At 38.7% G+C, this 13,912-nt stretch overlaps 1 protein-coding gene across 2 annotated transcripts in view; it reads right to left on the minus strand.

Moving 5' to 3' along the window:
- The window catches only part of nfatc2a (nuclear factor of activated T cells 2a), an 82,523-nt gene that overhangs the window by 39,272 nt on the left and 29,339 nt on the right, over window positions 1–13,912 (minus strand). For both annotated transcript variants that reach the window (XM_056449034.1, XM_056449032.1), the window contains exon 6: window positions 10,261–10,401. In XM_056449034.1, the coding sequence (XP_056305009.1) occupies window positions 10,261–10,401 (141 nt within the window). The remainder of the gene's footprint in view (window positions 1–10,260; window positions 10,402–13,912) is intronic.

The following is a 13,912-nucleotide window of genomic DNA, read 5'->3' on the forward strand; positions in this document are numbered from 1 at the left end:
AGGTCTTCCCACAGCCTTTGAAACTGCCGACAATATCTTTAATCAAGTCTTCAGGTCATTTGGTATTCCAGAAGATATTGTGTCGGACAGAGGTCCACAGTTCATCTCACGTCTATGGAAAGCCTTCTTCAAGCTCCTAGGTGTGGCCGTCAGCCTCTCTTCTGGATATCATCCCCAAACCAACGGGCAGACAGAGAGGAAGATTCAGGAGGTGGGACGGTTCCTGAGGACCTTCTGCAGTGGTCACCAGAACTCCTGGAGCCAGTATTTGGGCTGGGCAGAATATGCCCAAAATTCACTGCGGCAACCCTCCACCGGACTCACGCCATTCCAGTGCGTCCTGGGCTTCCAACCACCGCTCTTTCCCTGGGATGGCGAACCATCTGATGTCCCCGCAGTGGATCACTGGTTCCGGGAGAGCGAGAGAGTCTGGGACGAGGCTCATCAACATCTGCAGAGGGCAGTCCGTCGAAGCAAGGTAACCGCCGATAGGAGAAGGTCTGAAGAACCCAGATACACACCCGGACAAAAGGTGTGGCTATCCACCCGGGACATACGCATGCGACTGCCCTCTCGCAAGTTAAGTCCCCGATTTGTTGGTCCCTTCACCATCGTGGAACAGGTTAACCCCGTCACCTACAAACTACAATTACCCTCTCACTACCGTATTCACCCTACATTCCACGTATCACTCCTGAAACCCTATCACGATCCTGTTCTTCCCTCCACAGAGCCTGACCACGAAGAGGAACCCCCTCCTCCACTGCTCCTAGAAGAAGGAGCCGTCTACGCAGTGAAGGAGATCTTGCGTTCCCGACGTCGTGGTGGCCAGTTGGAGTACCTGGTGGACTGGGAAGGGTACGGCCCCGAAGAAAGGACATGGGTTCCCAGAGCTGATATTCTCGATCCTAGTCTCATGGTGGAGTTTCATGAGAGCCACCCTGAGTTCCCAGCGCCTAGAGGCAGAGGGAGACCACCACGGCGTCGGAGGTGTCGGCCCTCAGGAGCGGGCCCTGGGGAGGGGGGTACTGTCATGGATTGGTCAGGCTCTCACGACCCCCACTCACGAAGATCACCATCACCTGACTTCTAATGAGCACACAGCTGCATCACATTCACGAGCACCAGATAAAAGCACAGCACTCCAGTCGCTCATTGTCCGGGCTCGTCTCGACGAAAGCGGACAACTGAGCGACCACTCAGCGTAGTCATCCTCAGCTAAAACAAACGATTTACTTACCTGTTCTCTTTGTATTCCTCCTAGTCTTCCTGGTCCTCCCGAATCGTCCTGTCTTCCAGTCCTTCCAAGTCTGTGTCATCCTCTGTCAGCTGTATCTGGTGTGTGCTGTCCATCCTCGTGTATTCCTGTTACCCAGCCACGGAGGAAAAGACCCCAACATCATTCCTGATCCTCCTGGCTATCCTTCATGTGCTCCTTGTTGTCATTTAATAAACACCCTAACGTTTCCTTACCTCTGTCTCCTGTCCGCTTCATAACACTACTACTACAAATATTACTACTACTACTACTATGAATACTACTACTATTACTACTACTAATACTTCTACTAGTACTACTTATAATACTACAACTACTACTGCTAATACAGATGCTACTACAGATACTATCACTAATACTACTTCTAATAATAATACTAACAATAATCATTAATAGTTGTCATTACTGTCATAGTAAGAGTAATAGCTGCAGCAACAATAATACTACTAAAAATGCAAATACAGCAATAATAATACAACTCCCATTCAGAAAAAGTTGGGCCAGTATGGAAAACACAAATAAAAAGGAAAGTAGTAATTTCTAAATTTACTTGACAATAAAACAAACATTATTTCAAGAGTTCACACTAAGATATTGCTCAATAATAATAGCAGGTTTAGCATGCTGAGAGAACCCTGAGCTCGGAGAGAATTGAGCCAAACTCCCCCTGGTAAAAGAAGAAAGAGGAGAGATGAGGGATTCTTAAAGAAACAAAGATAAGGGAGTAATGCTAGACAGGCTATTTATAGTGAGTTTGGAATAATCTTATTGGCTTATACCAATTTTGGTTCTTGCAACACATTATAAAAAAAGTTGGGAGAGGAGCAGTTTAGGGCTAGTAACCAGGTAAATTGGTTAAATAATGATGTGATTAGAAACTGGTGATGTCAACAGGTGATTGTAATTATGATTAGATAAAAAAGGTCTAGTCATTTAGGAACAAAGATGGGCAGAGGATCTCAGATTGCCAATAAATATGTAAGAAAATTATTGAAATGTTTAAAAACAATATTCCTCAAAGAAAGATAGGAAGACATTTGGATATTTTACCTTCAACAGTGCAGAACATAATTAAAATATTCAAGGAATCAGGAGAAATGTCAGTGCGTAAAGTATTTGCTGGCTTCTTTTCCAAGGATGTCCATGCATATTTCAACAAGACAGTGCAAAACTGCATTCTGCAGACATTACAAAGTCCTGGCTGCGGAGGAAGAAGAGGAAGAGGATACAGGTACTTGACTGGCCTGTCTGCAGTCCTGACCGGTCTCCAATTAAGAATGTGTGGTACATTTTGAAGCGTAAAGACCCCGTACTGTTGTCCACTTTAAGATTTGTTTACAGGAAGAACAAGACAAAATGACACCTGAAACACTTCATTACTTGGTGTCTTCTGTCCCTAAACGTCGTTTAAGTGTTGTGAAAAAGAATGGCAACCTTACAAAGTGGTAAATGCTTTACTGTTCCAACTTTTTTATAAATGTGTTGCAAGAATCAAAATTTCAATATGTGTTTATTTAAAATAAAACAATAAAAATCATGAGGGACACATTAAATAATGTTTGTTGTATTGTCTCTAATGAAATACAAATCTAAGTAAAGTTAGAAATCACTACTTTCTTTTTTATTTGCGTTGTCCATACTGTCCCATCTTTTTCTGATTTTGGATTGTAATAAATTAGACCATTTCAAAGAAAGCAAATTACTTTTACAGAAATCCACAATGCTTTCCCATTAGTCAGCGAAGCATAAACAGATGGGCAATCTTGATAAGTGTATTTATTTACTAATTATTCATTTACCTTTAACATTGAAAACACAATCCATAAATTCATTTTTTTGTGAGCATTAATGCCTAAAAAGAAAGGAAGCTAGAGAAAATAAATCTACATCGTAAGGTTACCTAAAGAGCATTTGATGAGTCACAGCTCTTTTCTGATAGACTAAACACATTATCCTCAACCAGCCGCATACACCTAATAGATGAATAAACACAATATTGCATTCTACCAAAACAAACAAAACCTAGACGACATCAATAAAATAGAACGTAAACAGCGGCAGGGAAGCAAATGTGAACACAATGGGTGAAAAAAGAAACAAAAAACAAAAGAGTGATGGGAACTCTGAAGGTTGAAGAAGCACTTTCTGATCAAACAGCTGTGACTGGATTTTCTTTGCAAGCAAAACTGTCGGGTGACACCTGTCCGAGGCAAAAAGCCGCGTCAATAAGAGCAAGTAGTCAAAGCACACTCACACAAACACACACACACACACACACACACACACACACACACACACACACACACACACACACACACACACACACACACACACACACACACACACACACACACACACACTCCATCTGCCGTTTAACATGCATGAAAGAGCACAGTGTGTGGGAGTGCCATAACAATGACACCTGCAAGCTAAAGGCTCTGCCACCAACACCACAACAACCTCTAAAACACATATTTGATACACTAAACTCACTGCGGTACGTCTACAGCAAGTCTGCTGACTTTCTATTCTGTAAAGGAACACTCCACTTTTTTTGGTTAACTCCCATAGAGTTCAACTGTTGAGTTTTACCATTTTGGGGTCAATTCAGCCAATCTCTGAGTCTGATGGGAGAACTATTAGCTTAGCAGAAATCCCTGAATCGTTGACCAAAGAGTTTAGATAATTTTCTCATTTAAATCTTGACTCCTCTGTAGTTACAATGCGTACATCGGGAACTTTGCTGCGTTATACTGGGTGCAATGATATTTCAAAGCACCTGAAAATCAGCTATCTCGGGCTTAACTAAAGCCCTGCTCACACTGTGAGCCATGACTTTGTCATCTGAGACAAATTTAAGAAATCCTAAAAGATTCCTGAAACCCTAGGCTAAAATCTGTGGTCTTCGTTGGTTTGACCTGTTCACAGACAGCCACTTAATGCCCGTTACGATCAGATTTTACCTCCGATGAAGTTTTGGCAGTGTCAGAAGATTTCAGACACTTGCCTGCAGTGTAAGATATGTGAATGTTTCATATTACTTACACACTGGGGTGTGAAAATTAATTATTTCTTCGGTGCACCACGATGCAGATGCTGCCAATTCGGTATCAGTTCAGTATTAGATCATAACTGGTTATTTGGTACTGAAGTCATTTATCTCCTATGCGCTATATCGCAGTAGAATACTATGGCAAAGGAGGCGAGGGTGCTCCTACTACTTAAAAAGCAGATAATTGTGCACAATTCACTGCTTGTGAGTTTGCTGGACAGTCTTTCACTGACACTAAAGAAGGTACAGCACACGCCGCTATTTCACTACTAGGGAGAAATGCTGTAAAACTCCATCTCTGCCTCTCTCTCTCTCTCTCTCACTCAGGACATTTGATTCGTTGGCATGTTCGTGAGGTAACTTTTCCTCTCCTCTTGGCTGTTAAAGCGATATTCGTGTATCCAGACATAAGCGTGCCTTCTTCACTGCATCTATTACGGATTACTTGTGATAACCGCGTATTATGCACATATAGACTGTAACCACGGCTGTTCTTCCCGCGTCACTCATCGATGAACAGCGCTTTCATTTTTAGAGCCAATCGCAGGCCTTTCTGTTGAGCGGGTGAAGGCAATGACCAATCGAAGGAGAGTAAGAACTCACTTGACAGTGCTCAAAGAGCAAGCAGGATAATATTTACATTTGTTTATTTGCTATAAATCCTCATGTTGTCTTCTGTGCATGTAATGAAGTTTTGTTTAAAACATTCAGAAAGAGTGTTTTCTTTGAGCAGGTCAAATTAAAGGTACAGTTCATATATCTGCTTGTATTAAAGGACAAATTGTATTACAAATAATATATAAATATTAATAAATTTGTAGATTTTAGTACAATTTTTTTTCTTGTGTTTTGAGGAAAAAATCTAATTGTGTATGGAAAGCATCGTCAATGCACCGTGATGCACTGAGATATCGAATTGAACTGAATCGATGGCATGATAATCGTAAACGAACCGTGAGACCAGTGTAGGTTCACACCCCACATGCTTATTCCAAATATATTTGAAAGGCACTTGTCAGATTTTATTGTGCGGTTCAGCTGTGTCCTTCCTTTTCTGTCTGATTTAGGCTCAAACTGCTAACAGCTACTCTGACTCACAGTATTTACACAACAGAGGCACAGTGCATGCTGGGACGCTTCCTGGTGATGTGGAGCCGATCCAGGAATCACAGAACATTATGTTAGCTGACCAATCAGAGCCTCTTGAGGGCGAGCCTTCGGAGGAACTAGGAAATATGACAGTCGTTTTAATGTTAGCAGAGTAGCTGTATATAATTAAAGTAAGATATATGAAAAAATAACATGATTTTCTACAAATGAAGCATGAGCACACATTGTTTTGCATCTTATAAACACAACCAAGCCTTAAAAATACACTCTGGACCACCCCTTCAAATTTTGTTTCATGCACCAATAAAACATTCACAATAAAACCATGAATATAATTAGACATTTTTCTGTTCATGGCTGGAATAAACAGCAGAGCAGGGAAATAATTCACATATTAACAGTTTGTGGAGATATCGTAGTTAAAAAAAAAAAAAAACATGCTATCCTTCTGATTGAGCAAAATAGCTAATAGAGAACACTAGCATACTGTTTGCCTCAAAACTAAAACACATGCTCTCAAAACCACAAACAACAACAACAACAACAACTGTCATTTTGAATTCATGTGACCTTTAAAGTAAAAACTAATAAGAAAAAATACAAGGCAAACAGGTAAATCAATCTGATAATGACAGTGTAATTGGAACCTGTCTGCGTGGATCAGCCGCTGCACTGTTTGTACATAAAGCTGGCACTGTATTCAGATCAGAAATCTAAAACTCCATGCAAATGCGAGTGAAACAGATTAGAAAAGGTCACAATTCAAATGAAAGCCTAATAGCCTTTTGCAGTCCGCTGCCATTCATAAAGATCAGCGATGATGAGTCTGCAGCTGTTCAGTTTAAGTACGTTTTCTGCTCATTTCAGATAAAACAATGCCTCATGAATATGGAAACTGAATGAGAAAACAAACAATTCACATTATGATTTATATGCATAATATTCCAGACAACACTACATGTGTTTGTCACTAAACACAAAGGACAGACGCAAAAGAAGCGCAACCTGCATGATGAAACAACAACAAAGAAAGGACAGTGACGCTTTGCCTCTTATCTTCCAAATAATGCAAATTATTGATGGGCAAATTGTCAGCGTTGTGTGCCTCTCGCTGTGAGTCACATAAAACAAACAATGAGCACAAAAACAAGTGTCATGAAAGCAACAAAACTGCGAAACCTGACACTAAAGTAGGCTTTTATGCTATTTTAAAGGCCTCCTACAATTTGTGTACATCCCCCAAGGTTAAAGAAACGTTTATTTATTGTTATAATATTTATTGCAGCATTAGCCCTTTTCTAACCCAGGCTCATTTTGAAAACATACCCCTGTATACATTTTTGGAGAGTGCCAAATACATCCCAGGAGGTACGTTTTTTGCACTTTTTGTTTTCACGAATCCACCAGAGGCTGCTGTGTACTGTTTTTCAGATCTCTCAGATTCTCTCGCAAGTGACATTCTCACCTGCTTTTCTCACGTAAATCCACCAGAGGTCGCTGTCGACTGAATGACCGATCAACTGACCCTCCTCCTTCCCTAAACCCAACCAATAGTGTTATCAAAAGCACTTATTGACCCGCCTACCCGGTTCCCTAAATCCAACTGACAGTTTTTAAAAGCAATCCAAAAAAGACCCCCCTCACCTGATTTTAACCACGTTTTCATATTTTACCATATTCTCACCCTGTTATTTACTTGTTTATTTTATTTTTTTTCTTCTGTTTTTGTCTTGCCCGCTTTCTGGAACCGTTCTTTTTCCGAACTCGAACCCCGTTGTCGTGGTCGACTCCTCTCTGCATCTCAAGTCTGCCAAGATACATGGCGAACTACTGGACAGATTGGTAACAGCGGGTATGCCGTCCATACGTAGGCAAGTGATCAGCTGGTAAGCGCGGATAGGAACGGCATCATACCACCCTGTAGCATTCGTTTTAAAGAGAGAATGCAGCCAAATGTACTTCTGGCTACATAATTTGCGATCTCCAGAAGTGAATCAAGGTCTACGTTTTCAGAATGAGTCTATGTTGCTCTTTTCTCATAGCGTTGGTTTAAAAATTGATAATCAATTATTGGTTTAAAAATGGATTGGTTGACCACAGCATGCATGTCAAAAATTCAACCATAATTACCATATTTTATTTTAAATGCATGATATGTTCATATTTATTTTACAATGAAAAATGTGCATGTATTGTTTTCATTACAATATCCAAAAGCCACTAGAACAGCATTATACATTTTACTGACTTACAAATGACTTATAAATTTTACTGACTGTACTTACATTAACCACATGTTTTGAAAAATGTTCAAATCAAGAGAAACAAGTCATATTAATTAGTGAGATGGAGTGTGTCCTATGAGACATTTATTACGAGTCTTTATTCATTGATATTAACATTATCAAGCATTTCTGTTTATTTACTATTTTATTGTTCCTGTTCTTGCCCTGTCCATAAAGCGAAACAATACTGTGAATGGCTCAATTTGAAATCCCATACTTCCCTACTGTATAGTATGTGAGCTAAGAAGTATGCCTCAATCAAGCTGCAACCTCCCTCGTGAAGCAAATACGCAAGTAACTGAAACTGCAATTTATCGAAATTTCGCTAGTTCTGACTCCATAGGTTTACAGCCTGGTACAAAGAACGGTTTAAGTTCATATAGCTAATATTACCCTTCATGACAACTGTGAGAGGGGTAAATCTTTTCATAACTCATCCGTTTCGTTTATATTAAGTTACATTAAGTCTGCATAATTAAGGGCGTGGTCTCCTTGGTCGCCGTCACTTCACCTCAGCTGATTCCAGCTGATTAGCCACTGAACTTAGGGCATATACATCATATTTTTGTGGCTGTACACAGTCAGTTGCTTTTTGGAATTTTTTCTTACAATTATCAGATGATATGGCACGCAGTGCACATTTAATTGTGCTCACAAACCAAATCAAGTGGCGTCCATTTTCCAGGTGAGTGAAACTATATACTTACACCATATCTATAAACGTATTTGTTTTACTTAGGATAAATAATAATCTATATTTTCCCTAGACCTTGAATGGACTCCAGAATCAGACAGATTGATTAGCTCTAGGTTCTAGAACAATCATCTGACACGTTGTCATAAAATGTTATGCCCTTAATTTCATAAACAGCCTTGCATTTACTAACACAGACTGATGTGTTTGGAAGTAATTTGCGTTTTCCTCCTGTAGAAAAATGTCATAAGAGCAATGCTTAGTGGCTCAATTTATTACAACAGTGTTTTTTAAAGAATAAACACTTTATTGAAATAGTGTATGACCAAGCACATGTGGTCAGAACACAAATAAGTCACAGGTAATGAAGTATTGAATTTTTCTCCTGAAGAAAAGCCTGTCTAAGCAAAATGCTAGCAGGCATCAATAGCTCCGCCTCTCTGCCCTTTTTGGTATCCCTCGGTCGCTGCGATGATGCGCAAACAAAATAGTCATGCCATGACAATTGGTCATGCCTACTTGTAGCTTCTTTTGCATTCTTCAGAAACCTATGGGTGACATCATGGATACTACCTCCATATCTTTTACAGTCTATAGTCTGATTTCACGATATATGAAAAACAATAGGCAAGAGGTACCCAGATGACCGGTGAGAATTTGTAGTACACATCCAATGGACGCTACACTATCCCATGATGCCATGTGAGAGAATTCCTGGATTTGAGTGTAGCGATGTGACTGACATGGGTAGGTTGTGCAATAATGACAAATGGCGAATGTAGTACATATGATTTCCATTCATACTACTCACATTCATATATAGAACAAATTTTTCTAATGATCGTGTAGTAAATTCAAGTAAAAATGTAGTACCTACTTGAGTAGTAGGCGATTTCAGACACAGCGAATGTGTCTGTGGTGCTTATAAGTGTGTCTGTAAATGTCTTGCAGGTGAGAATCTAATCAGAGTCTAGGTAATCTGTATCAGGTGTGTGTGTGTGCAATAATTGCAAATGATTGTGGGGCGTGTAGTCCAGATGGCTGGTGTAATGTTTGTATAGCTGGGTTGCCCTCCAGTGGATCTCATGGGCACTCCAGCTGATAATCGTGAACATGTCATGTTTTGGTAATAGTGCGGCTTGCTTGGATGCTTAGCTGAGGTGCTATCGATAAAAGTACCACGTACTAAATATGAAACAGTGGGAAAGCCCCCAAAAGTGAGCCAAACCGAACCACGTCATACCATGCAGGGGAAAAGCGGATTTATTTGCCTGCTTAGCACCTTAAAAAATTAACAAATCATGGCTAAAGCTAACAACAAGCCATTGACTTCTTTTATAATTGTTTTCCTTAGGGATGCACCTACTGTATATGGAATTTTCAGCCGATACTGATAACTCTTAATATTTGGACACTGATAGTAGATATAAAGGCCAATAAATATATATAATTTTTTTATATATCTCTGCATGAAAAAACTAAAGGCCAAACACATACAGAGAACAGAGAACAGCTTAAAAACCTTAACTTTAGAACTATCTAAACCCGGGGTGCCCAATCTCGGTCCTGGGGGGCAGTAGTCCTGCAGTGTTTAGCTCCAACTTGCCTCAACACACCTGTCAGGACATTTCTAGCAAGCCTACTAAGAGTTTGATTAGCTAGCACAGGTGTGTCTGATTGGGGTTGGATCTAAACTATGCAGGACACCAGCCCTTCAGGACAGAGTTCGGGCACCCCTTATCTAAACAGATCTCTGAACTTTATAAATTAGCTATTAATTTTTATGGATAATTTATATTATATTAATGAAATATTTGTTAATGAAAGTTGCAGGACTTACCATGAGTTTTCTCCATGAAGATCACCTTTGAATCTGCGCTGAAGTTCTGGCCGGTGAGGATCATCTGCTGCCCTCCAAGAACAGAACAAGCATCCATGTCCTGCTTTTCCACCATGGGCAGCTCATGGGCAGATCTCTGAGCTATAGAGTCAAATAATAGGAAACAGAGCATGTAAATGTTCGGACGGACTTTAAAATTGTGCCCTTGAGCAAATCATTTATTGCTCCATCAACTATTGATTCCTGAATCAGTAACTCAATTTGTATGAATAAACCAGTAAAATGCTCCCTAAAATGATTTATAACATTTATGTCAATACCTTTAAACCTTTTATGTTCTACCCAATTGAAGAAAATGGTGTGTTATAGGAACTATATATACAATTTAATACTGTATAAATATTTACATTTTTAAATATTAATGTAAATACATGTCAGAATAAATCTGGTGATTCCAAATGTCATCTTTTCAAATAGGGAGAGAATTTGGCTACCACAATATTGGTATTATTAGTCTATCATTACCTAATACTACATGGTTTTTAGGGGCATTTTGTCCACAGACTGTCATATGATCAGCTTTTCATGATTTCAATGCTGAAAGTCCCCGGATTATTTTAATACTTGAGAAAAACTATGAGACTTGGTTCTCTATCTTGGGTTTTTTATTTATTATTTATTTTGACATTTTATCCATCCATCCATCCATCCATCCATCCATCCATCCATCCATCCATCCATCTATCTATCTATCTATGCTTCTGTCCATCTGTTTATCCATTCATTTGTCTATCCATCTGTTCATCCATCCATCCACCCATCCATCCATCTATCTATCTATCTATCTAACCATCCACCCACCCACCCACCCACCCACCCACCCACCCACCTACCTACCTACCTACCTACCTATCTATCTATCTATCTATCTATCTATCTATCTATCTATCTATCTATCTATCTATCTATCTATCTATCTATCTATCTATCTATCTATCTATCTATCTATCTATCTATCTATCTATCTATCTATCTATCTATCTATCCATCCTTCCATCTATCTACTTATCCATGCATCTGTCCATCTGTTTATCCATTCATTTGTCTATCTGTCTATCCATCTATCTGTCTGTCTCTCTATCCGTCTGTCCATCTCTCTATCCATCCATCTATCTATCCATCCATCCGTTCAGCCATCCATCCATCCATCCATCCATCCATGCATCTATTTTACAAAAATATACTAAAAAACATTGATGTCAATTGTTGCTTGGTTCAAGTTGCAGTTGAATGATCCATGAAATAACACAAAGTACTTCTAACTATTATGTTAGTATGCATGTCATGCCGCAGATTATGAAGCATTCATAATTTAGCTCAGGGAATTCTTGTAATTTGGATGTGCACTGAAATGAAAAGGCTTTTAACTATGAATATTAGATTAAATTAATTTGCTTTCTTCAAACTCACGTTAAGCCATGTAAACAAACAAATGGGATGATACAGCATATTAAACACCCTCTTTATTGACTTTTCAAGATGATGAAGTTTGTCGTCACATTATTAAGGATGTGAACTCATATTATCTGTGATTTAATATCCGCTACGACAGCTGTGATTGAGACAAATATGAGTGACCTTTGGACAGATGCGCAGCGTTCTGTAATCGGAATTACCGAAAAGTACGCTACACTCTTAGATAATAAAAAATCTTATAACAACTATAACTTCCTTTTGGCGAATTGTTATTTATCTGGTTTACTGTAAATTCTTTCCTCTTTTTTTAAAAACTGTTGACTCTAGTTTGCATCGAACAAAAACTAACCAAGGAGGAAGCAGAGCAAAGAGACACAATGGCACAATTTCATGTAACATAAAATCACATGATATCTGATAAGAGCATGACAAATATTCAAATAAAGCGATCAACTACTCAAACATGAACAGATATTACTAGATATTACACATATTACTATTCATTCGCTAAAACTGAGAAATTAAAGTCATATAAAAATCAACATTGATTATTAATAATATCTTTATTTTATTTGATTATAAGTAGGGCTGGGCGATATTGCAAAAAAATCATCACAATATCATGTTTCATATCATTTGATATTGATAATAATTGATTATTTTTTAACAATATATTTAGGAATACTATGATTTTTTTATTTAACCACTTTTTTTAATTTACCAACATTACTAAAGGCAAATAGTTCTAATAATCAAAAACAAAAATATTAAAACTAAATATCTGATCGCTTTATAATAAAATAAACATAAGTGTTAAAGAGACTCTTAAACTTGATACATGAAATGTTACAACGCGTGAGCAATGGTAAACCGTAAATACTGAACAATCAAAGCACATTTTAAAGGTGTGAATACTAATGATACAGTAAACCTCAAACTCTGTCAACAACACAAATGAGGATAATTAAATCGAAACCAGCCATCATTATTCAAATAAGTATTGCAAAATTACAAATTGTGAAGTTGAATGATTATAAGTGATGCAGTGGTACTGTAGGTAGTGCTGTCGCCTCACAGCAAGAAGGTCGCTGGTTTGAGCCTTGGCTGGGTCAGTTGGCATTTCTGTGTGGAGTTTGCATGTTCTCCCTGCGTTCGCGTGGGTTTTCTCCCACAGTCCAAAGACATGCGGTACAGGTGAATTGGGTAGGGTAAAATGTCCGTAGAGTATGAATGTGAATGAGTGTGTATGGATGTTTCCCAAAGATGGGTTTCAGCTGCAAGGGCATCCGCTGCGTAAAAACATATGCTGAATAAGTTGGCGGTTCATTCCACTGTGGTGACCCCAGATTAATAAAGGGACTAAGCCGAAAAGAAAATGAATGAATGACTGAATGATAGAATGATTATATTACCCCTATGCTAAAAACTCTTTCAGATGGGGAGCTAGTGGCTGGGATGCACAAGAAAAGAAACCAAAAAGCCACTCTTGCGACATCCTTACATCCTTTTTTATTTACAATCTCTTTATTGCTGCTATACAGCACTCATTTTCGTATGTGTTGTTATTCTGACCTGAAGTGACAACAAGCGAATGTGCGTCGATTGCTTGACTATTTACAATGGACATTGCGCTCTGCACTACCCTGGCGTCACTTGTAACTAGGCGACTATCAACTGTTTTGTCAAAGGATGACAAACGAACAAATCATTGTCACACATCGGCTTCGATGCAAGTTTATGGAGAAAAGTAAAAACCGCTGCAGTGTTTGGGTGCGCTGTGTTTGTCTGAGGTATTTAGTCTGACATTATTATTAAATGTGTGTATTCCATACAAAGTGTGAAGCAGATTTGTTAGTTTTACTTAAAAGTTCAGATCGCTCCCATATCCATGTCATGCAAGTCGCACACCTCCATTGGAAATGACAAACTTACATCCTAAGCTTATTGGCATTGCTTCCAAGGCGCACGCACACTCAGCAGCCACATTTTAATAAAACTATAGCACTTCATACCGAAACTACATACCAAATCTTTATTTTATCGATACTGACATTGGTGTTTGGTTAATAAATATCAATACCGATTTTATCACCCAGCCCTAATTATTAGTATTGTTTAATTAGTTGATTATTGATTATTTTACTATTATTTGATTATTGATTGTTGAAATTGATGA

The sequence above is a fragment of the Danio aesculapii genome, chromosome 23, assembly GCF_903798145.1.
Source record: "Danio aesculapii chromosome 23, fDanAes4.1, whole genome shotgun sequence".
In the NCBI taxonomy this organism is placed as follows: domain Eukaryota; kingdom Metazoa; phylum Chordata; class Actinopteri; order Cypriniformes; family Danionidae; genus Danio; species Danio aesculapii.